The sequence below is a fragment of the Penicillium taxi genome, assembly GCF_028828555.1.
Source record: "Penicillium taxi strain IBT 34144 chromosome Unknown utg000004l_segment0_segment0, whole genome shotgun sequence".
NCBI lineage: Eukaryota > Fungi > Ascomycota > Eurotiomycetes > Eurotiales > Aspergillaceae > Penicillium > Penicillium taxi.
Genome location: NW_026643206.1, coordinates 18672 through 42440, shown reverse-complemented (window position 1 = coordinate 42440; position 23769 = coordinate 18672). Strand labels below are relative to the sequence as shown.

General features: G+C 45.5%; 10 protein-coding genes across 10 annotated transcripts; 5 read left to right on the top strand and 5 right to left on the bottom strand.

Annotated features, from left to right (window-relative positions):
• Positions 1–2766: 2766 nt before the first annotated feature.
• On the top strand, positions 2767–4368 carry N7495_004924 (inositol-3-phosphate synthase INO1; the record flags this gene model as incomplete). Its single annotated transcript, XM_057207575.1, has 1 exon — positions 2767–4368. The coding sequence occupies one exon, from the start codon at positions 2767–2769 to the stop codon at positions 4366–4368; it is 1602 nt and encodes a 533-aa protein (XP_057061349.1).
• A 1212-nt stretch (positions 4369–5580) lies between these two features.
• N7495_004923 (glycerophosphodiester phosphodiesterase) lies at positions 5581–6664 on the bottom strand (the record flags this gene model as incomplete). Its single annotated transcript, XM_057207574.1, has 3 exons — positions 5581–6168; positions 6216–6395; positions 6449–6664. Coding segments are annotated over 3 exons (984 nt in total), but the record flags the coding sequence as incomplete, so codon positions are not given.
• A 279-nt stretch (positions 6665–6943) lies between these two features.
• On the top strand, positions 6944–8126 carry N7495_004922 (zinc-dependent alcohol dehydrogenase family protein; the record flags this gene model as incomplete). The annotated part of the gene is made up of 3 exons (XM_057207573.1): positions 6944–7082; positions 7160–7606; positions 7657–8126. 3 exons carry the CDS (start codon positions 6944–6946, stop codon positions 8124–8126), a joined length of 1056 nt encoding a protein of 351 aa, XP_057061347.1.
• A 136-nt stretch (positions 8127–8262) lies between these two features.
• N7495_004921 (SDR family NAD(P)-dependent oxidoreductase) lies at positions 8263–9244 on the bottom strand (the record flags this gene model as incomplete). The annotated part of the gene is made up of 2 exons (XM_057207572.1): positions 8263–8820; positions 8876–9244. 2 exons carry the CDS (start codon positions 9242–9244, stop codon positions 8263–8265), a joined length of 927 nt encoding a protein of 308 aa, XP_057061346.1.
• Positions 9245–9570: 326 nt separating this feature from the next.
• N7495_004920 (purine-nucleoside phosphorylase) lies at positions 9571–10849 on the bottom strand (the record flags this gene model as incomplete). Its single annotated transcript, XM_057207571.1, has 2 exons — positions 9571–10644; positions 10715–10849. 2 exons carry the CDS (start codon positions 10847–10849, stop codon positions 9571–9573), a joined length of 1209 nt encoding a protein of 402 aa, XP_057061345.1.
• A 3689-nt stretch (positions 10850–14538) lies between these two features.
• On the top strand, positions 14539–15837 carry N7495_004919 (isopenicillin N synthase family dioxygenase; the record flags this gene model as incomplete). Its single annotated transcript, XM_057207570.1, has 6 exons — positions 14539–14679; positions 14725–14877; positions 14924–15004; positions 15062–15448; positions 15502–15681; positions 15733–15837. 6 exons carry the CDS (start codon positions 14539–14541, stop codon positions 15835–15837), a joined length of 1047 nt encoding a protein of 348 aa, XP_057061344.1.
• A 450-nt stretch (positions 15838–16287) lies between these two features.
• N7495_004918 (nucleotide triphosphate diphosphatase NUDT15) lies at positions 16288–16779 on the bottom strand (the record flags this gene model as incomplete). The annotated part of the gene is made up of 1 exon (XM_057207569.1): positions 16288–16779. The coding sequence occupies one exon, from the start codon at positions 16777–16779 to the stop codon at positions 16288–16290; it is 492 nt and encodes a 163-aa protein (XP_057061343.1).
• Positions 16780–17806: 1027 nt separating this feature from the next.
• Positions 17807–18909, top strand: N7495_004917 (uncharacterized protein; the record flags this gene model as incomplete). Its single annotated transcript, XM_057207568.1, has 2 exons — positions 17807–17969; positions 18035–18909. Coding segments are annotated over 2 exons (1038 nt in total), but the record flags the coding sequence as incomplete, so codon positions are not given.
• Positions 18910–20034: 1125 nt separating this feature from the next.
• On the bottom strand, positions 20035–22146 carry N7495_004916 (beta-N-acetylhexosaminidase; the record flags this gene model as incomplete). The annotated part of the gene is made up of 1 exon (XM_057207567.1): positions 20035–22146. The coding sequence occupies one exon, from the start codon at positions 22144–22146 to the stop codon at positions 20035–20037; it is 2112 nt and encodes a 703-aa protein (XP_057061341.1).
• Positions 22147–22698: 552 nt separating this feature from the next.
• N7495_004915 (GNAT family N-acetyltransferase) lies at positions 22699–23484 on the top strand (the record flags this gene model as incomplete). The annotated part of the gene is made up of 2 exons (XM_057207566.1): positions 22699–23318; positions 23376–23484. The coding sequence occupies 2 exons, from the start codon at positions 22699–22701 to the stop codon at positions 23482–23484; spliced, it is 729 nt and encodes a 242-aa protein (XP_057061340.1).
• Positions 23485–23769: the final 285 nt, after the last annotated feature.

Sequence of the window (23769 nt, the reverse complement as noted above, 5' to 3'; positions counted from 1 at the left end):
GTTGGATCAACGATGGAACCATGTATCTAGAATGACTTTCCAGCCCCTTGCGAAGTACGGATCTGGTAAATTACGCATTTGGACGATCTTCCTTTTTCACAATATGAGCTTATGTGCACATCTACATAGTAACTCCTCTCAAAGATCTGACCGTCAGAAAAGTGAGGCTACACACCGATAAGGAACCAAATATACCCGATTGGACGACTAGTGTGATAGGTTACTCTTTATAGCGGCCAAGCTGGGTGTCGTCGATGGGGATGTTGATCGGCCCCTTATCTTACCATGCTGGTATTTAAGTGAATGTCTGGAAACATGCCTCAGTCTCAACCTTATCGAACATAGAACCTTGGAATGTAAGGATCGACAGAGGACTAGTCGCCCCCCCCTAATAATTCTACTTATCGCATTACATAGCCATCATTTCAACATACCTTGGACAGAAGGTTCTCGCCGACGAACCCCTGAATAAAGGCCCTTACCCTGTAATAATGACACCGGCGATCAGACTCCGTAGTGGGACTACGACTATCGTCAATGCGCTTCTCGATCATCGGCGGGGAGGGATCCACTGTAAGTCAATACATCAAATAGTTCTAGCGACGAGTAAACGCTTGTAGCAGATAGAACTTCATACATGTTCATTTAAAGCAGCAATTTCACAGGGTCTATCAACATCCGCGGATAGGCCCGATACCAGTGGCCTAAAACATATTGAGTGAATCCACCGACTGTTGACCAGTCTCTAGGCTTCGCTCTGGCGTTTAGCGACGGCAGTCAGTTGACCAATAAAACTGGGATCAGAGGCGGAGATACGTCGTAGTGTCGACAGCGATGGTCATTTTGAAGATCAAATCGTAACATTCTTGCGGAGAAGAGGAGAATGTCCCTCACAAATGAAGATGATCGGTTCACAAAACGCTCCAAGAGAACCTCTCTTCGTGTCTTCAATCACCCAGAACCCTCAATCAGAGCAAAAGCTGAATTTTATGGGATAATATTGATTTCGCTTATAAAAAGGCATTGACGATCATGAATTGTGTATGGGTGATACAGTTTCCAGGATTAGGGCCCGGATAACACTTGAGAAGGGGTAGGATACTTATGTACCTACCTAAGTAGTGAGTGCTGGTATACTCGCATCATTAACTAATTCTCCACTTGTAGGGCTCTTCCTATCTTCCACTGGAGGGAGGTATTAAGTTCTAAGAAAAGGGCGAGGACAACCTTAAAACATATTTTGGCTCTTTTCAAGCTCTGGACGTTGTTTTCTTTGCAAGATTACTTTGAAATGCTTGAATTGAGAATCGATGCAGACCTCTCTCGGACTTGAGGATCTCCATCCAGAAGCCCTCTCCCCAGCCCTCCCTCTGAACCACATTCATAGATCCTGCAAATATAGTCCCATTTGAATTCTAGTATACTTTCCTCCAAGCCACCTTTTCACTTTTTCTTTCTCTAAGTTCTGTTTCTATTCACTCGACTAGCCATTCTGCATGCACAGGCATCAAATCTGCTAGCATCGCTCTTGGAAGCATCAATGAGTGGAGTAAAGTTTCTCTTAGACTAGATAGGTAGAAAATGAACCGGCAGCTTCCAAGGCTATGGTGAAGGAGTTCATACCAGCCAAGAGATATCCATGGATTACTGAGTTGAGAAGAAAATTCCAACGATGGGGGACTGTAAGGAGAGACTAGAAACATAGGTAGGTTGTCAACTCATAGCATTCCTCCTAGGCTTGCGCAAATTGATTCAGATCCAGTATTGGCCATATTTTCTCGTTCTGCTCGTTCTGCTAGTTTGATTTTTGATTGCCCGTAGTGCGTAGTGCGGGGAGATGTAGAAGGGATATCGAAGATGACCTTGGAATGACACCTGTGCACTGATTTGAATTTCAAGCTAACATTCTATTTACCAGGGCTTTTCATATCAACCTTGGAAGTCTTCCAATGCTTCCAACGTTCCAAGTCCTAAGGTTTGTGACCGTAAAGTTGAGGTGAATTCTATTTCCTGAAATACGCAGTGGTGGAAATGAAAGCCGAGTTGCTCGCCATTGACCGCCATTTCTTATGCACGGATCATCTGGTGGTTCGAACTATATAAACCAACAATACAACAGTTTATGTAGATTTCTGTGTATCAGAACCATCGATACGAATGGAGTACAGCTCGGCAAATAATTGTAGCCGAGAGATAGATATCATTGGCCAAGAGAGTAAATGCCGGGAATTAACGGTTACGAGTTATGGAGTAAATAAGCATCTTCTCTCTCAATGGACTGATATCATTGGATAAGATAGATTACACTAGTAAAATCAACTCCACATTACCCCAGGCTCCTATTCCCCCATACTACTCCGTATTCCGTTACTCCGTACTGTACTCTCCTGAAGAAATCAGGGGAGAGTCACGTGTGTACTATCATTTAATCTCTCTCCTTTCCTCATTTCTCTTCTTTACATTTCACTCATCTTTCTTTTAGTTCGTATCAGCCTTGTCAGTAGGTTTGATCGCTTCTCTTCGAGACGTGATCACATACAACCGCCACCATTTTCGGCACACAGCTAAACTCGTGAGTCTCTTCTTTCACTGTTTCATGACAATGTCCATTAATCTTTCAACTCAGTCGTCACCACCCGTTCAACGGCCGACGCTCATCTAGTCGTGGAGGAGCACCGGAGAACGCACTTTGGGTTTCTCTAAACTGTTCTCAAGATCAACGCGTTTTTTACTCTATCCCACTCCCGTCAATACTCAGTGAACGCAATGGCTCCCCACGCTAATTCTGATGCTGCCGTCGGTTCGAACGGGTCGGCTCGCCAAGAATCCACCCATCTGTTCACTGTCCAATCTCCCAACGTCGTGTATACCGCCGACGAGATCAAGACCAAGTATGCCTACCAGACCACCGAAGTGACTCGCACTGCAGATAACAAGCTTGTGGCCGTCCCTAAGACCACTGACTACCACTTCAAGGTCGACCGTAAGGTTGGCAAGGTTGGTATGATGCTGGTCGGCTGGGGTGGAAACAATGGTTCCACTGTCACTGCTGGTATCATCGCCAACCGCCACGGCCTATCCTGGGAGACTCGCGAGGGCCAGCAGTCTGCCAACTACTACGGCTCCGTTGTCATGAGCTCCACTGTCAAGTTGGGTACCGAGGCTAAGACCGGCGAGGAGATCAACATCCCGTTCCATGACCTACTCCCCATGGTCCACCCGAATGATCTCGCCATTGGCGGTTGGGACATTAGCAGCCTGGATCTTGCTGCTTCCATGGACCGCGCACAGGTGCTGGAGCCCAGTCTCAAGAGCTTAGTCCGCAAGGAAATGGCCCTGTTGAAGCCTTTGCCCAGTATCTACTACCCAGACTTCATCGCTGCCAACCAGGAGGACCGTGCCGACAATCTCATCGAGGGTTCCAAGGCCTGCTGGGAACATGTGGAAAAGATCCAGCAGGACATCCGTGACTTCAAGGCCCAGAACGAATTGGACAAAGTCATCATCATGTGGACCGCCAATACCGAGCGGTACGCGGACATCGTTCACGGCGTCAATGACACCTCCGACAACCTGATCAACTCGATCAAGGCCGGCCATGCCGAGGTTTCTCCATCTACTGTCTTCGCTGTGGCTGCTATTCTGGAGAACGCCCCGTTCATCAACGGGTCGCCTCAGAACACTTTTGTTCCAGGTGCCCTCCAACTCGCCGAGAAACACGGTGCCTTCATTGGCGGTGATGATTTCAAATCTGGCCAAACCAAGATGAAGTCCGCCCTGGTAGACTTCTTGATCAATGCTGGTATCAAGATCACCTCCATCGCCAGCTACAACCACTTGGGAAACAATGACGGCAAGAACCTGAGCTCCCAGAAGCAGTTCCGCTCCAAGGAGATCTCCAAGTCCAACGTTGTCGATGACATGGTTGCTGCTAACCACATTCTGTATGAGAAAGATGAGCATCCCGATCATACTGTCGTCATCAAGTACATGCCCGCCGTCGGAGATAACAAGCGTGCCATGGATGAATACTACGCTGAGATCTTTATGGGTGGCCATCAGACCATTAGCCTGTTCAACATCTGTGAAGACTCGCTGCTGGCTTCGCCCCTGATCATCGACCTTGTTGTTCTTGCCGAGATGATGACCAGAATTAAGTGGAAGGCTGACAGTGACGGCTCCGAGTACCAAGGCTTCCACAGCGTTCTCAGTGTGCTGAGCTACATGCTCAAGGCGCCTGTTACTCCTCCGGGAACACCCGTTGTCAACGCCTTGGGTAAACAACGCTCGGCCCTGATCAACATCTTCCGTTCCTGCGTTGGTCTCCAGCCCGAGTCGGAAATGACCCTCGAGCATAAACTGTTCTAAGTGCAGGTTTAAGTGGACTTTGATTCTTCTGACGCATTTTTAATGCCTTGGACACTCTAACTGTAGTCGCTCCTTTTCAGGCAAATTCAATATTCTTACAACGTTTGTATCTATCACTCCGTCGTATCTGTAGATGCCGAATTCTTATGCAATTCAAAATAACCTAGGTATTGGTTGATTTAAATGTTCGTTCACTGCTTCTTCTCAATGGCTGGGTCCACACACATCATGGAATTTTGATCTTCTTTCTGATATTAAATTCCTACCGATTTGAGACGCCCTTCCACAACCTTAAGAAGCCCAGCCCGAAATGCTTCCGTAATGTTAGGTCCATGTAGACATCCAGGGCAAGTCCAGTGTTTCAAGATTTTTCTTAAGGATACCTGGATATTTACTGTCCAGGTATCTACCTAGGTATATGCTCTGAAGGGCAGCTCGCAAAGAAAGTCCCAAGGAATCATTTTACCCAATGCCTGAGCCTTCCAAGCAACGGTACAGCCTTCAGCCCGAGTATACCAGTGATACGTCTATGAATTACCTGGGTACAGGTATGTAAGTATCATTCAGCTCTAGTAATTATCTGGATATCTAGGTAGGAGCACCTTGACGCCGCCATCGTCTGCCAGCTGTCTATGGCTTCAAATGATTTTGATCAAAATCTTTACACTAGCAGCAAACTGACACTTGATTAAGTATATACTCCTCTATTACATGCAGTGTCTGTTCACAGCTAGTGCCATGATGAACCTCGACATTGTAGAATCTGAGTCCCCATGTTGGGTGGCTCAATGTCCTGGTTGATGGCCTTGATAGCGCCGCGGCTGCAGTCTGCAACGATGCGGAGCACATCGCTATCCTTCTTGTTTTTCATATCGTCGTACCTAGATAGGTACTGGGGTCCTGGAGATCGGGGAGGGGGCACCGCAGTGATCTCCAGTGAGGAGATATGACGATCTAAAGTGGAGTGCAGCTCGAAGGTGGGACCTGTAGATGTTTTTCTTGGAGAGGCTAGCGAAAAGATGAAAGGATAGTACAGACTCTACTTGGGTCTTACTGGAAGAAGAAGAAGAAATGGAATGATTACTTATATTTTAATAATCGTATAGGCAAGAATCAAAACAGGGAGAACTCTCTGGATATGAAAGCCCGTTGGAGGCGGTCAGATCGTGGTATGGGCAGAACATCGTGGTCACGGATTTTGCCTCTCAGTACTTAAGATAGCTTTCGTTCCTCCACCTGAACACGCTCCACACTGGGAAGATATTTGCGCTTAAAGATCCAGCTAAAGAACACAACATACATCATTACAACATATATCTGGATATGTTGGCGCCAGGTCACTCGATCTAGTTTCGGATCTGTCAAGTGAGGCGAAGTCCCGCTTTGCCAATCCTCATGTACTTCCTTCAATAGAGCCGGGCTATCCGAAATGATGCCATCTACCTTTTGTCTAATGCCCCAACGCATCAGGTTCGGCTCATTGACAGTCCAGAGATACACTTGACGACGAGCCATCTTTGCTTCCTCTAAAAAGCCTCGGCCCAATGGACTCATAAGTATCTTTTGATTGATATTGAACGAGATCCCTGGGACATGCAAGAACTGACGGGCATATCCCAAGTCAAAGCAGATAAGTGTGATCGGATATCGAGGCAAGTGCCTTTCGCGTCCCGGTAGATACCGAGCCGACCAGCAGCCCAGTACAACCCGACGATGCCAGTCTGGCCCCACTGCGGGAATAGGTACTGATTCTATAGTTTTTGCCAGTACACTCATAATAGTCTCAGGATCGTTGGAAAGCTAATGATTTTAGTCAGAATAACGCAGCTCTGGGCCTCTTTACCAACCTTTAAATCCAAGAGGATCCAAATATCTTCTCGCCCTGGCTGTCTCATAAACTGAAGAACGTCTACAAGCCGCGGCATAGGCTCGTGCGGGACCTGCAAAGTACGAAGAGTTTTAAGGTAGTCCCAGTCACAATCGATAATCTTCTTTTTGACCCCGAAGCATCGTTGCAACGTCGCATCCTATGCACCGTAAGTTATGCTATCGCGAACAGATAGGATTTCTTTGTTCTTACATGCGATAACACGATTACTCCATCCCGGGTGAGGTGTAGGTCGATTTCTACGGCATTAGTTCCTGCTTGAATGGCTCCATCAATAGCACAAATTGTATTTTCAGGATATTTCTCTTTGTATCCTCGATGAGCGATGATCTGAGGCAAGCGCGGGGAGTCTGACTTGGGATGATGTAGGAAATGCGCTTGGAAGATCATGAGTGAAGTTTCTTGTGACTACTCAGAGAACATCAAATACCTGGAACGTTGTGGGAATTTCCCTGGTGAGAAGTGAGCTGGTCTGTCATAGTCAATGATATTGGATGTTGATGTTGTGTTTCAGAGGGCGACGAACTGCTTCCGTATTTAGCACGGAGTTTAGACCGCTCTCGGATTTAAAAGGATAAATACCCCGCCCAAAGCCTGCAGTCTCATTTGGTCTATTTTAAATCGTTCTCTCACACCAGACCTTGATTGGACAGCTCAATTGCACATTCTAGTATTGAGTTTGATGCCATGTCGGTTAAACAGTGGCTTTCACCGCTCAAGGGGCTGGATAGTCTTTACCAGACCGAAGTCCCCATGCCGTCCCCCAAAGCTGGGGAGGTGTTGGTGGGGGTAAAAACTGTGTCTCTCAACTACCGTGATGTAGAGAGTAAGCCCTTTAATTCATAGTCTACATACTGATATAAAAATTGTGAGAGTACTGTGCTAATATGCGTTGATTCCTAGTTACGAGGGGCGAGTACAAACATCATAAGACTGCCGAGCAAGAGGCCACTATTGTGCCCTGTAGTGATATGTGCGGAGTAGTAACCCAGATTGGAGAAGGAGTTACTCAATGGGCTGTTGGAGACCGTGTTTTGTCGACCTGCTTTCCGCAACACAAAACTGGTCAGATAACCCCAAAAGAGCTTGCAGGCAGCCTCGGCCATCCTCTGAATGGAGTTCTTACTACGCACCGAGTATTTCCCGCCGACACCCTGGTGAAAAAACCCAGCTATATGTCCGACGAGGAAGCATGCACACTGCCTATTGCTTCTGTCACGGCCTGGATGTCCATCAATGGAATGAGACCGATCGATCACAGTGGTGGCAAAGACGAGTATATTCTTCTACAGGGCACTGGTGGTGTGTCAATTGCGGGTTTGCAGATTGCGAAGGCATCAGGTGCCAAAGGTGAGACCTTGAAATGTACATGATACTTGGAATGCCGCTAATTTTAGTAGCTATTATCATCTCCTCGTCCGATGAAAAGCTAGAGCAGGCCAAGCAACTTGGCGCTGATCTAACAATCAATTACCGCAACACCCCCAACTGGGAAGAGAAAGTCATGGAATGGACAAATGATCACGGTGCCGATATTATCCTCGAGGTTGGCGGAGCCCAAACCTTGAGAAAGAGTTTCGATTGTATTGCATTTGGAGGATTAATTGACTGCATAGGCTATGTGTCTGGAAAGATTGACACACTAGAGTCTGGTATTAACGTTAATGTCCTCGCTTTGAGGCGCACGGTCACTCTGAAGGGAATCATCAACGGCCCTAAGGATCGCTTCGAAGAGATGATCCGATTCTACGAGACCCATCATATCCACCCGGCTGTCAACCGCGTGTTTCCTTTCGCCGAGTCTGTCGAAGCTTTCAAGTTCCTTGAGAGTGGCAGCCATTTTGGAAAGGTGGTCATCAAAGTACAGTGATAGGGGAGAGAATACGTCCTATATTTTGATTCGGATTTAGACATTTACATCTGAGCTAAAACTAGGGCTTAGAAGTCACGTTGCCGTGGAGAATTAACTGAATTGCATATATATAATTTTTCATCAATCCGGCGCTTTAATTCAATCTTCGAGTCTTTGCATCCGCTTCAATGGCCTCTGCAGCACGAGTCTTCCAGCCTTCATCCCAGCGGCTTAAAGGTGCTCTGTTCTCAATCACATCATCACTCGCCCATTTCATGCGGGCCTGATCCAAAGCATAGTCTGTATCATCATCTGGGCAGATGATATAGAAAGATCCGTTTTCTAATCCTTTTAGTAGCTCATCTGCTACTTGGCTTGGCCACCAAGCTCCGGCGGGCTTTTTCACTTCTTCCTCTTTTGTGGGACCCACGTTGCCCATCATGCCGGTCCAAGTCCATCCAGGGACCAAAAGATGAACGGAAATATGTGCCAATGCTGAGTTGGAGCGTAGGTCATGGGCAAGATGCTCGGTGAGGTTCTTAATTGCAGATTTGGATGCATTGTATGCAGGATTACCAGCACCAGGAGGGTTGGTAATTCCTTGCTTTGAACCAGTAATCACAATTGATTTAGGTGATGAACCGGAAGCGACAAGATGAGGGAGCAGAGACTCGAGTCCGTTAAGAGGACCGAAGGTATTTGTTTCAAAAGTCTAGTTCGATTATCAACTATATTTCGTAGGCATTTGTCGAGGTATTTTCTCTCACCTTTCGCCAATATTCCCCGTCAAGCCACTGCTTCAAAGGTCCCTCTTTTTCTTGAGGCTTGTACCCCTTACCTGCATTCAACACGACTAAGTCGATAGCAGGTAAGGATTTCGCGATCGCACTAGTGGTCTCTTTCCAAGCAGTCAAGTCGGCCACATCAATCACATAACTCTCTGTCTTCAGGCTTGGGTTGATATCGACTAGTACACTTTTGGCCTTTGCGAGGTTATCCTGATCAATGTCGAGAAGAGCCAGGTGCATGCCCTTATCCCTGCATAATTTTGCAATAGCAAAGCCAACTCCCGAAGCCGCACCAGTGACGAGAGCAGCCTTTCCTGATTGAATAACAGACTTTGAAATAGCAGCCATGATTATGGAAATTGCGATAGTAGGTTATTCAATGTTGAAAAATGCTGATGATCGAATATAAATAATCAGCATGGGCGGTGAAGAGGGACTCCGCTCGTTGTGTCATCGCGGAGTTAAACTATCGGAGATAAAAGCCGATGTCAGCTTCTGTCCTAGATCTACGGCCGTCTTAGCACTCGATAACATTCCAATCTGGAGGCGTTCAATGTCAAGATTTTGAAAAAATGGCTTCTAATGTTTGGATAGTCTAGATTACATTGTATTCTGGAAACTGTGCAATGACTCAAGAGTACATTACCTAGAAATTTTGGTAACTTGGGCTATCATCAGTTGCGTCTCTTGAGGCGATTGGTAAAGCTCCTCTTCTTCAAGGCACCACTGTTATCATAAGCCTCTTGAACACCGGGGCCGAAGTCGGGCTCGCCGCCCAGAGTACCGAAAATGTCTCCAATATAGTTTGTGGGCTTCACACCTGCCTCGAAAGTCGTGTGCCATCCCTCTAAAATTCCCTTCACGACTTCGATTCCGGCGTTGTAGATGTTTTCAATAGAAATAGTGAACCCACCGGTGGAGGCCTCCATCAGGTTGTATGTGGCTGAAGTTCCAGGGTAGGGTCGATCAAAGTCGGATGCAGTGCGCATGACGATGATGCGAGAGAAATCAGTCAGCTTGTGAGCTGACGACCGCAGCAGGGCTTCGAGTGTCGCATTATCCTCCTGAGCAGTGGAGCAATAATCACCAGTTCCATTTGTGAAGAGCTTAGTAGTATTGGCAAAAGCATCGCCCAAGATGTTGCCAGCGTAGTAAACATCCGAAGTGGCAACATCACATTCCACAACAGACGGAGGCAAAGAAGCTACCTTGTATTCTCCACTGGCAGTTTCATAGTGGGCGCGGTAGGCCTTAGCCTCAGTAGAATCAGACAGAGTTGCTCGGCGTGCGAATTTCACGGCGTGGCTGCGGAGATCATCATTGACTTCAAAGACCTCGGTGCCGTAGATATTGCTAGGGTACTGATCTGGGTATTCTGAGCCCAATGGGATGTATCCGGTGGAATAGCTGGCATTGAGCTCCCGGATATCAATCTCGTACTGAAGTGCCACCTGGACTGCATACCGAGCAAAGGTGGCAGAGCCAAGTGTAGCACGCTTAGGGCTGACGCCGGCAATACCAGCAATGAAGAAATAGGTATGTGTCAGGTCGAAAAGAGGAGAAAAGGCAACGGAGAAGACAGTGGTAGCGGCGTTGATCTCAGATTCACCAGTGATGAGCTGACAGACCTCGAAGTCCTTTGTACAGTGCACATCGGGGAAGATAGGCGCAAGACCGGGGAGGCTTATGTTGTGAGCAAGCAAGTCGAACTCTGGAATATTCCACCATGCCGCAGCTTCGGGTTCAAACTAGATGGCGTATGAGCATTGAAAACAGGGTATCCAAAGGGACTCAATCGCAGGCTCTCGGTTCACATACCATTGAAATGATGAACACCTTTGGGGTGATTTTATCAGCGTTAGAGCTGTGACCACCGTGAGGGTTGGCCAGGGCGGTCGCATGCACGGTGCTTCCCCCTAGCAACAGCGAGGCAAAAGTAAGGAGACCACGCATGATGTCAAAACTTCTGAAGGGCTCTATTCTCAAGCTTGGAAACTCTATTCGATGCTCGCAGGGTGGATAGGCCGTACTTAAATGTGCAAAAAGTACTGCAGGGCATGATACTAGGAGCCGACCTCGGACTTGTTGCCCTGGTGGATATCGCTTAAGACTTGATCAAGAAGTGATCGGCGTATATCGATTATGAATTCTCTGATTGGCGTCAAATCGGACAAGCTCCATTGACTCAACCACTCTTTTGATTAAGATATCAGTCAATCACCGGCGGTTGCCCGGTCGTAATCTTAACGGTTCTTGCTTATCGCGCATTGACTATCGCAAGTGGGGACTTGAATAGGTACTAGCCCTTTGATAGTTGAATGGAACCATTCGAAGATTCTTTCCCGAGTTCAGAGCAGCTGAAGCCAGGGATGAACCAGGATTTATGCATATCATGTAGGTTGTAGGTTAATAGAATTCTTCAAATGTAGAGCGTGCTATGAGAATGTGCTTGCTGGTGAGATATGCTGCAAATTTTGAACAGTTTAAGAACATTCGAAGAAAGCATAGATTGAGAGCACTTCGTAGGAAGAAGCGATAACGACCTCTTGGCCAGATCAGCAATCAAGAAGCTCCGAAGTATAGGAGTTTATGTTGCCCCGGCGATACTAGGTGGTATCCATGGATGATTGTGACGGGTAAAAGCGGCTGAATCAGTATCACCAATTCTTAGTTACTTGTAATTTGGCGAATTGGTTCAATCACAATGACACTCTTGGGTCATTGAATTCAGCCTTGAAAGAGCAGGCGTAGTTATCGGACAGGACGACCACTATAAAGTGGGTCTAGTACGAAGAGAATTTTTTCAAGTCTTATGGGCCGGAACGGTCGATCACAATGTTCCTTTCCAGTTTTCCCTTTCAAGTTTCCACTTGATTTGGAAAATATCTGAGCATTGAAGATGGATGCGGGTTCGATTCCAATTATGTTGCAAAAAAGTCGCTCGTCCATAACCGTGATTCCTGCTGGAGCTTGAAAAGTAATGACTTACTATGTCGGGCAAGTCCTAGAGGCTTGCTGCTTTGAAGCTTGGAACCCTCTAGCTAGTGTTTGCTTGCCCGTATATCCTCTTGCAACGCTAACCTTAGAAGAGTACTAGGAGAAATGATGAATTCTTAACCCACTATCAAGATTCTATTAACAGCCGTTGGACTATATCCGGGAATTATCAAAAGAATCCTTTCTATAAATAAATACTCTTGTATCTGTCACCAGTCTTGATACCGAGATATTTATGAACCTTGCATTTCACCATAGGATACCTCGGTAAAAGACCCATTTTGTTTGTTCACTAAATTGCTCTTCCTACGCCTGCTTCGAATGTGTATATTCTTCCAGTATTCCATGATTCAGGTGACTGCTAAAAAAAAATATTATGGTACCTTTGAAGCTCCTTTATTTGAACATTCATTCTATAAGTTTAGGTACTTGTTGGAACGAATATCAGCTGACATACCAAGATCATGTGATCTTGGCATGGCAGCTACTATATCTTCTTTCATCTGAGCATTTTAGAATGACACTTCACTTTTACCCAATATGCATACACCTATTATATACGTACAGAAACGATATCAATAGCTGTCTGCTTCGGTAATAACCTAGTCAACCGACAGTACTGATTTACCTACAATCCCAAAAAGGAGAAAGGAGATTTGAAAGAAGAATCTGCACTTGCTAGTCAAAGGCATAGTGGACGTGTCTAGTGAAGACAAGACGGTTTGGGATTTGACAGCCACACAATTTCATTCTAAGGTTCAATAGCGACCGTGATCTCCTTCCAACGTGGTATGATACGTCAGGAAGTTCTTCCATCAGATGATACACTAATTTGAATATATAAGAAACAGTAGTTTCCTGTATATACTGGGTAATAATTCTGGGTGTATAGCCCCGAGAGCACTGAATACAACATGGCCCCAACTTTTGACCTTCACGGGAACGGCTCTGGCGGGTACAAAGGTCGTCGCGTGATGTGAATTATGCTGTCTATGGCATTGTCGACCTTAGTCAATCGGAATCCCAATGTCGATATTGTCTTCGGCAAAAAGGTCGTGGGTGGATAAGAACTAGAAGTAAAAGCAGTGGTGAAGTTTGAAGATAAATCGAAGGTCGTTGGTGATTTGGTCATCAGCTGTGATGGAGTACAGTTGGGAGTTCGCAACCACTGGGTTGACCCAGGTTGTCCCGGAATATACTGGCATCTCATTTTTACAGGCCAACATCCAAACAGATGACTTGAAAATCCCAAATTCGTTTCCGATCATCCGCCATGAAGGTGTCGCGCCATGGATTGTTCCTCACTTCTTTCGTTGATAAAAAATATGAACAAATATTCGCTGCATCAATGGTTGAATTTAGCCAGGAAGATCTGGAATCCCACCACCTGGTGCCAGGCTAAGACTGGGTCTCTCAAAGTCTAATTTGAACCAACCTGCGAAACAAGATGCGGATCGATTTAGTAAGTCTGACATACTATGTGTTCGAGAGATGGTTGAAAACAACAACGATCGAATGCTGTATCCAGTATATCAAGCTCCATCTGGTCGCAAATGGTATGCTGATCGGGTCATATTTGCTTTTTGATGCAGCTCATGCCGTATATATACTCTAAGTTCAATTTGATACACTACTTGAGTTCATCGGAATGTGCTAGTATGATGCTTCTAGATGCCCCCTCGTGATGAGTCGGCCTCCTATGCACTAGATGACGCCATTCTATTTGCTCAAATCATGGCTCGCTACAGATCTGAGCCATTTTGTGAAATCTTTGATGCCCATGAGAATCTTCGGTGGGGTAAAATCAACCACGCCTTCAAGGAATAAGGCCGGGTTTGGGGTCAAAATCGGGATATGGGACTTTTAGAAGAAAGGCCGAAGAAGTGGATGATGCCATTCTATCTACGGGCTCACAAACATGAGCGGGAGGCAGTATGGGAATTTGATGCGACCAAGATAACTCTTCCAATTCCTGCTCTGGGTGAAGAGTGGATGAGTATAGATTCGTTTCTCAGAAAACATCTGGGTGAAGTAGAAATGGTATTCATCTGTTATGGTGTTCACAGGGGCTGGTTGGGATTAGTCTTCAAGATCTGTCATTATTTCTGATACCCTTACTAAATCTTGACTACTTTTTCACATCTGATCTATTTCTGTAACAACTTGGTCTAGGCAGGACAGATGACGCTAAAACTAAAAACCCCATTCAAATATGGGCAGAGATCCTCCTTAGGCTGACATGCATGAACTAATAATGTCGATTATACATAGAAGGAATCTGAACAAGGGTGTTTCGTGAATGCAACATGGCAGGGTCCCCTTCCAGTTACCATTCTCATATTGACTAAAGATCATACCATATTTCAATGCTCCCGAGTCATATTTTAACGGACATAGACAACTGCCTTAGTAGACTAGGACAGTAGGACTAAATAGATAAAGGCGTGACTAGTTAGTTAACTATTTTGGCTGAGTAATCCGAGTACATTGCGCCATATTGCCATTTTGTGGATAAAGTCAGCTCCGCGGGGAAACCAAACATCTTAAATTCATCCATATTTCTGTTAGAAAGAAAAGCTGGTCTGATATTACTTCATTAGTGGTTAAAGTTAATTGTTGTGTAGACTTGGCCACGGTTGAATGGCATGGCAGACACATTTTCATCAATACCGGAGGTGAATTATGCACGCCTAGTCGACCCAGCAACAAAAAGTGACGAGCTTGCGAGACTCCGAGATGCCATATTTGTTGTTGGATTTCTTTATCTGACCAATACGGGTCTTGAGGTGAGACATATATGTCTGCTGTATCGAATATTGCTGATTGCATAGGATACCATTCAATGCACTCATGAAAGGATACACCAGCTCTTTGATTTACCTATGGAAATTAAGGAGAGGTGTAACATGATACGATCACCATCATTCCTTGGATACACACGTCTTGGTGCGGAGAATACAGCAGCGAAGACTGACCTTCGTGAGGTAATTTCTTTCTACCTACTTGTATGATCGGTGCTAACAATCAAAGCAATTTGACTTTGGTACTCCTGGTCAAAGATCCTGGTCTAACGAGGACCCTTTCTGGCAAAGACTAGAGGGTGACAATCAGGTAGTCTCAATTTCAACTCCTGATACCCTGATGTTTCCATATTCTGATGTGATATAGTACCCGGAGACACCTGGCGCCCAGACACTCGTAGATGAGTACATCAATCAAATTGATCAATTGGCCCAGAGCTTCGTTCACCTGGTAGCAGAGTGCTTATCTCTTCCCAAAGATGTTTTTGATGATTTCAAGGGAAACATGAGCAGGCTGAAGTTCGTCAAGTATCCAAAGGCCCCACCAAAATCTCAGGGCGTCGGCCCCCACAAGGATTCTTCTGGTCTTTTCACATTTCTCTCGCAAGATGACACTGGTGGATTACAAGTCCTGAACAAGAATGGGGAGTGGGTTGATGTCCCCCCTGTGGAGGGGAGCTTGGTTATCAACATTCAACAGGGATTTGAAGCCATTACTGGAGGCATTTGCGCAGCAACAACGCATCGAGTTATTGTAAGATACCTATCCCAAATAAGAAGAAATGCACTGACCAGATATAACTCTAGGCACCAACTTCAAAAATTCGATACAGTATACCTTTCTTCCTTGGAGTAAGGCTGGATCTCACCCTTGACCAACTTCAAAAGTCGGCAGCTCACATTGTAAAAAATATTCCGACCTCTGATGACCGAAAGAAGCGGGCGGTTGATGTCCCAAGCGAATTCTTATCTCCTCTTTACTCCTGCGTAAGTCCTTTTTGTCTTGAATTTGCAAGTACTCAGTCTTACAAAATTTAGTTCGGTGAGGCGCACCTCAGAAATCGTATCCTGAGCCACCCCGATGTCGGACAACGCTGGTATCCGGAGCTATTTACGAAGTATTCTCAACAGAGACTAGAATAGCGAAACAGAACCTAAGCACCTAGGCACTTTCATTCTTCGCGTTTGTTGTTTTACTTTATTTGTTTTTTTAGTTATTTCAGCCATCACTATGGTTGTAGATTTCCATTATCGGACCGATCATAAGAAAAGAATATCATAGTCACTGGTCTACTGTATCAGAAAATGTAGTTTGTTTCAACCAGAATAAAGCATTCAATTTGAACTAATAATACTGCATATCAGGGTCTTCAACTCGCCGCCGACTCCGAACAGGTCTTTGGGAAGCACTCTCGGTGGAGATAAAGCGGTAAGAAAAGGGGAGTAGACACCTGATTTATAAGGCAGGAGAGAGTAGGATTAGCAGGGTAGGAATATCCCAAGTCTGTCTTGCGGAAGCGGTGAGTGGCGGCAGTATGCCGCCATCTCAACATTAAACATTAACCCATACGTAATTAGGATACACTCTCATACCTAAAGCGACAACGGAAGAACTTCAGGCCTCTGCTCCAATAAACTTAAAAAGGGGGTGAACAGCTTCCTCCCCAGTACATCCTTCCCTCCCCTCTCTATCTTCGCCCACTCGTTCAAATCATCCCAACTAATCCACTCCCACCCTTCACACTTGTCCGGCTCTAGTACCCTCGGCTCAGTAGCCTCATCCACCCGCTCACAAACCATAAACATGGTGATATAGTGCTTATTATCCGCAGGCATGTAGTCATTTGTCGCGGTGAGAAAGCGCACATTCGTAACAGCCAGTCCGGTCTCCTCGGATAATTCACGGGTCGCACATTGCTCGGGGGTTTCGCCAAATTCGAGGTGCCCTCCAGGGAGCGCGTAGGTGCCAGAGCCGTGAGCGTTGATGCGTTTACCCACGAGAAAGTGTGGATTTACCTGGGGTTCGTTGTTGGATTGGAGTATGAATGCACCGACACCAACGCGGACTTTTGGTGGGGTTGTCATCTTTGGGAGGGTAGTCAGTTTTGGTGATGGATTGATAGTAATTTGATGCTGATGTTTATGGCAGGATTAATGCTGGGGATGACTTTTGGGTGGCGAAAATGATCCAGATGAGGGGGTAGGCAGATGTGCACGGACCGGCTATAATGCGTGGAAATCCTTGCAGTTATGGCTGATTTCATTAGTTCTTATTACTTATTGGATTACATAGCTTCTATAGCCTGAGACGAGGCGAGATTGGGTATGGGTATACCCAACCCAATGAACATGTCTATATAGGAATCCTTACTAGTGCATCTACTATCTCTATGTCTGTCATACTAAGTATTATTTTCAGTACCCAGATTAATAGTTTGAATAATAGCTCAGAAAAACCCATTCACTCAAAGATGACTACCACAAATGCTCTTTCAAGCGGTGTATCTAAAAAAAGGGAAGTATTGCTACAAGTGACTGCTAGGTTCTCTGAACATCTACATGCCACATTCTACAACGCTAACCACGTAGTTCTATCTCAGAGGCTGTGAGGAGTCTGTGATCTGACTGCATAAGCTAGGCGCTGTGTGATCTGAATAAGCTAGGCGTTATGATTGAAGAAATCTCCTTTTAATTTAAGGAATTTATATGATTCGTTATAAATGCGGATCTATAGGCTACTATGCCCAGATAGGGCCGAGGCTGAGGAAATTCCTGTACTACTTAAATTCGCTATCTCTCGCCTACTTATAGCATTTGAACTGTTATATTGAAGCACTGTTCTCTTAAAATTGCTATGAGTGGGATTAGTTGCCAATCTTGCTTACTACAAGCATCGCAGTGGGGAAAAGGTTGCGTAGCCTCTGAACTCCAAAGACTAAGCTAATCAAATTTTTAGATGAAATTTGGCGAACAAGCCAGGTTTATGTCAGAGATCTCCAAGCCATAGATCCCACTGGTATACCCATATCAGCATTTCCAGAAGCTCGAGTGTGTGTTATGTTAGTCCAGCCTTCGTCTTGTATCTTGATTTTACACCACTCATGCCAACAGATTTGCAAGCACTCAGAATATTCGCAGGTGCTCTATAGGATGTCCTAAGAAATTTTTACAAGCATTTAATATGCCCGAGAATTGGTGGTCTGAATTTGCGGGAGAACCTAACGGATATTTTGGTTGCGAGACAACCCATCAAGAAGGTAATATAATGGGCTTTAGTAAGTATATAATGAGTCGTTTAATACTATACACGCTAGTTACTTTTGTGGCTAAAATACTATAGATACATGGGCATACTTTGAGACAAAACATGTTCAGACTAGTTCGGATTACGAGTGGATCATACTAAATATCTTCACTCGGTGGATTCCTTCTCTCAATCAAACATTTCTGCTTATTTTTGATCTAGCAGAATTCTACTGGGAGCCAATGCTTCAGTCAATATCGAAGCTAGTCAAATCTTACTTAAGTATTCCATTCTGGCCCTACTCACACGTGCTAGAAATCTTGGTCTCTATCGAAGCGTCCGCCATCTGGGCCATACGGGATCAAGTAAGGGCGATTGAAAAAGATATCAATTCAAACAGACCACAGCCAGATTACCGGAGAATGCATGACATTGCCCGTCACGCGATTCATGTTAGTGAGAGTCTAGATGTCTCGGTTCAAAATATCGAGACTATCATCAAAAAATATAGTCTCTATATAAAGTCACAACCAAGAAACTCATATTCAGGTGAAGATGAAGATCTCAAAAACAAGATCGAGTTTTTTGGGTGCTTTATTGCAAGTCTACGCCACCGCTCAATATCAAACGAAAAACGGCTTCAGAACGAAATCCAACTAGCTTTCAACATTGTCGCCCAGGGTAACGCAGAAACGTCTGTGCAGATAGGTCGTGCCGCACAGGTCGATAATTCGACCATGAAAACAATTGCATTTGTCACGCTAGCCTTTCTCCCGCCTACCTTCATCTCATCCATCTTCAGCATGTCGTTCTTCCAGTCTGGAAATAATGGCTGGGGTATGTCGGATAAGTTTTGGATATATTGGGCTTTTGCCATCCCAACAACCATTGCTACAGTTGTAGTCTGGCAGTACTGGCATACACTCTTACCTAAGCCAAAGGTTGCTCCTGTTATACCAAATATTTTCTAGGAACATGTTTGATTCTTTTATTACGGAAAGCACATAGTATTATATGACTGTTGTGTTATGGACCTAGTGAGGCGGATGCCGCTAGCAGGGACTGTCTACGCAAGTGATGTCCAATCAACTTGGGATCACGTTATGATATGGTTAAAGAACATGAGGGGTTACGTGAGGTACAGTAAACCTGGGTTATAACTATGTAATTCAGCTAACGAAAAACCATCGTTATAGAGAGGTATCATAAAAACGTGTCAAATGGCCAGTCCTATTTTAGTCTAGTCAGCTTCCGTACGCTCTTTAGTTACTGCAGTGAGATTTACTGCTGAAAATACACACATATTTGAGATTGTGAAGTCTTCTGATTGGTTCTTATAATCCCACTTCCTCGCCCAAGTTGACAGTTATAAGCCCGGTTCGCCGTTAATTTTACCCTGAAAACCCCCTGAAAAACGAAGAAAATTGGGTATATACCCCTGAATCGATCGACTTACCTCGTGTCCGCCATGTCTGGTGATATAAGACTGAAGAATGCTGCGCAATGGCAGCATTTGAATAAAAGGGTGAAAGCCTTGGCGACTGCTAGTGGAGTCTGGGATTACTGTAACCCAGGGCTAGGCGATGCCCTCCTGAAGCTAGGACCAGAGCCAAACGATTACCCTGCGAAGCCAGAGCTACAACCTCCTGTAGATGATGAATCGCGGAAAATTAATGAAGCTCTCCGTGGAGACTGGAGAGATGATGTAGAAGAATTCAAATACCTTAATGCTAAATGAACATCGCGCCAGAAGGCGATTGGAGATATAAATGAGTTTATTCTAAAGCATTTAGACTGTAACGGGTCGATACCCGATGAAATGCCTAGTCTCTGGAGAGACTGCGCTCCTGGCATCTGTACAGAGCCGGACGAGCCATAAGAGCATCCGGATCTTTACAGCTTACAAATTCTTGCATTCATCCCGTAACAGCAGGGATCGGAGGGATAGTGGGAGACGAAGAAGGAGACTGAGTAGAAGCTCGGAGGAGAAGAAGTCTGATGGTCTGATCTCTAAAACATAGTTATCACTTATCCTGCTTAGTCAAGTCACACTGCCACTTGTCTGCCTCCCCACTACACCAGTTATGGAATTAAATTTACCGATAGCTATACAAGGTAATCTTCTGTAGACCACTTCCAAGTACTGCTTCCAAAGGTGCTACAAATGCCATCTGGCTCCACGAAAAAACCTTGTTCTTACCACCATAGATAAATACTTCGAAACGTCCCATGAAAGTACCATCTATCCAGACTCGACTGCCACTTAGTTTATCAGTGCGTATCTGAAGATGGCCTTTGGATGGTATTTCGGCAATTTTGTGTGTCGAAGTAGTTATGTTGGCCCAAATTCGGCCCGGCGCCGCTGGATCCCATCCATCAGTCTCTGCAACTGACCGAAGAGGGTAGGTGAACCCATCAGATGAGAACACCAGCTGGCTATCTGTTGTGAAGGACAATTTTGCATCGTCGGAATCCAGAGAAAAGGGGCCGTCAAAGTCGAGCTCTAGCGTGTAATTTATGCCTTTGCTCCCCAGGCCGAGCTGGTAGTTTTTTGAGGTACTTTGGTCAGGGCGGATCCATGAAAAGGTCAATTTTGGCTGTTGAATTGCGTCTTTTGGAAGGATTCGATCCAGGTTCTGTCCCACTGCATTTGTTGTTAATAGATCAATCGATCTATCAAGGCTTGTCGTATTCAAATATGGCCCACGAGTGCCCGACCATGCCCGCGATGCCACAACGGGAATGCCATTTCGAATTGCATAAAAAGATTCCAACTGGGTTGTTGCACTGGGGCCATTATCGTTCCAAGCTGCCATAATGGCTCCTCGGACTGCTTTTGAGTCAGGTTGATTCGTGACATTGACTGGGTTGAATAGATTTGGGGCCCATTGCCATCCATCAATGTCGGCAAAATTGAGGATTCGATTTGTATTGAAGAATTGAGGGTAGGGCGCTGGGCTGATCGGCACATGATCATTTTTCAAGGATAGATAGGCCCACCAATCTTCGGAATTGATGATCTTATATCCGCTTTGTGCTAAGGCAACGGGTTCAGACTGTCCATATTGCCAGTGTTGTATTGTGATGTCCTCTGCGATACTCAGGGTGGATGAAGGTTCAAAGGTGCCCCAAATACGGATATTTTTCCCTCGGGCCTTGATGAAGGTGGAGATATCATTCACAAAGCTTATATAGTCGTTGGAGAGTGATGAATCATACTCATCAGCTCCAATGTGTACTTCCTTTGTGTAGAACCACGGCAGGAATTCCGACCAAATGGACTTTATCAAAGGAATTGTCTCGGGATGGGAAAGATTGAGTAGATCCCGACTTTCCAAAGAAAGCTCTGGTTTCCATTTTGTCACAGACAGAGAGTGCCCAGGGCTCTCAATTTCTGGCACCACTGTTACACCTCTCTGGGCGCAGTGGCGTTGAAAGTCGTCGAACTCTAGCCGGGACAGTGTCTCGTTCATACGCTGCACCAGCGGCAGTAATCCTGAATTTTCAGGCCGCAGAGTAAACTGCGAGTAAACTTGATTCCAACTCACATCTGGGCCTCGGCTGAGCGGGTAATTGTCGGTTGCATGGTAATGAAACTCTGAGAGTTTAAAGAACGATGCATAAGTGCAAAGATCTTTCAGGTAATCCAACGAGTACCACTTCCGCCCGGCATCAAGCATAAAGCCCCTTACGGGATATGCAGGAACATCAACCACACTGCCCAAAGGAAGTGACAAATTTTCACTAAGTACAATCTGCTGAAGGACTGTTCTTGTCCCCCACCACATTCCTCGAGCCCCAGATCCAAGGATGGAGATGCGATCTTTTCCGATAACAAGCTCATATCCCTCTTCTGTGGGAGTTCCATCTTCGTAGGTAAATTTCCCCGGGATTTCTGAATGACCTAAGAATATGCCTGAGTTTTTTTCTGAGAATCGATCCACAACCTTCAGCTCCCAAGGCTCATTTGTAATTTCTTGTAAATCTTCAAGAAAAGTTTGGGCAAAGTCAGATGCAGTAGGCGGAATCAAGGTAAGCCCATTGTGATCTTTCCAGGATACGAGTCTTTCTTCCAGGTAAATTATCTTATTGACAGACTCAAGGGGTAAACTTCGGGACGAGGCAAAAAGAGGTGTTGTCCAATTGACCGGTGGCAGCGTCTGCAACGCCGAAGTCACTGCCGCGAAGACGAAAGTATACCAGTACATGGCAGCATGTTACTCATATCATCATGGGAAATTTACAACTTTTATGTTCCCCCCAACCTCCTCTGGCAATGTTGCATTCATGAGGGATCGACATCAGTAGGTAGAGAAACAGTCGACGTGGGACGAAATGTGGAGAGCGGGGGAAGTCAGTGTGGGGGTAAAGTTCAATGTCAAACTACATATTAACTGGGATGTAAGTTTCCGAATTAGGTAGGTGGCACCGAAACAAAATTAATTGAGCCTTCAATAGAACGGCCCTCCAGTTCGATCAAATTTTGTCGTTTTCGGAGCGATTTGGAGGCATGGTGGTTGTTTGAAAGCAAAGGGGTACTACAGAGATTCAAAATTGTGATGGTGCGTGGTCACGGGGAATCCCGTTAGTTAGCAATCATTATAGCGACTACCACAGCATTTAAGCGATCCTTCGTACTAGTTATCGGAACGCGGAAGGTGAGCTAAGCGATATCAGAATGTTAGCCCCGCATGTGAGTCATTCAACTTTTTAAAAGGACTGTTTCCCCCTGAGTACTCTGGATAACTGACCTTGGAAATATGGCCACCAATATGACTGCCTCAATTGATCGGACTGTCGATGATAGTGCAGCTACACTTCCAGTTGGTCTGTCTTTAACTGGTCGAACTGTTAAACTCGTTCCGTTGTCACCAAGCCACGCTGAAGATCTCTATGAATGCGTGGGACATCCTGAACAAGCCCATCTATGGACCTATATGGCTAAGGGCCCCTTCTCAGACCAAGCTTCTTTTACTGAGTTCATCACGGACCTTTCAAAATCCACTGATCCTATCTTCTACGCCATCATGGACACCCACGGGAAGTCGATTGGGTTCTCAAGTTTCCTTCGGATAGATTTGCCAAATCGCGTTGTCGAGATCGGATGGCTTATGTTCTCTCCATCCCTACAGCGCACTACAGCTGCCACTGAGGCTATCTATTTGATGGCTAGGGCTGCCTTCGATGATTTGAACTTCCGAAGGCTTGAGTGGAAATGTGATAATCTGAATGTGCCCTCTCAAAAAGCTGCTGAGCGATTCATGTTCCGCCGTGAAGGACTGTTTCGACAGCATATGATTGTGAAGGGTCGGAATCGAGATACAGCTTGGTTTTCTATTCTTGATACGGAGTGGATGGTTGTGCGACGCACTCTTGAAAGGTGAGCGGCTCACTATTATCAAAATTGCTCGGACCAAGTGCGCTAACTCAGATCTAGATGGCTCGATCCAAGCAACTTTGACGAAGCAGGGAAGCAACGTCTAGCGATCAGTAATTTCAAAATTCCTGATGAGTATTTGGATGTCATCGGTCAATTAGTCGTGTGATAAAAACACAGTGCGATGCGCTCCGCCTGCACCATATGCCATACTTGTCTAGGTAAGAATTTTTGTATGACACTACTTTCTGGGTCGAAGGCCCCCATGGCCTTTTGGAAAGGCCTTTGGGGGCCGGCTACTTTGAAAGTCATTGTCTTTTCCTTACGAGTCGGTCACCGGTAAATATCACTCAATATGCCGTTCAGCCCTAATACTCATCATTTTTTGTTAAAGACCTTCATCTTCACGTGTTTACGTGGTCAAAATCCCATACCTGCCCTGACAGTGGGCTTT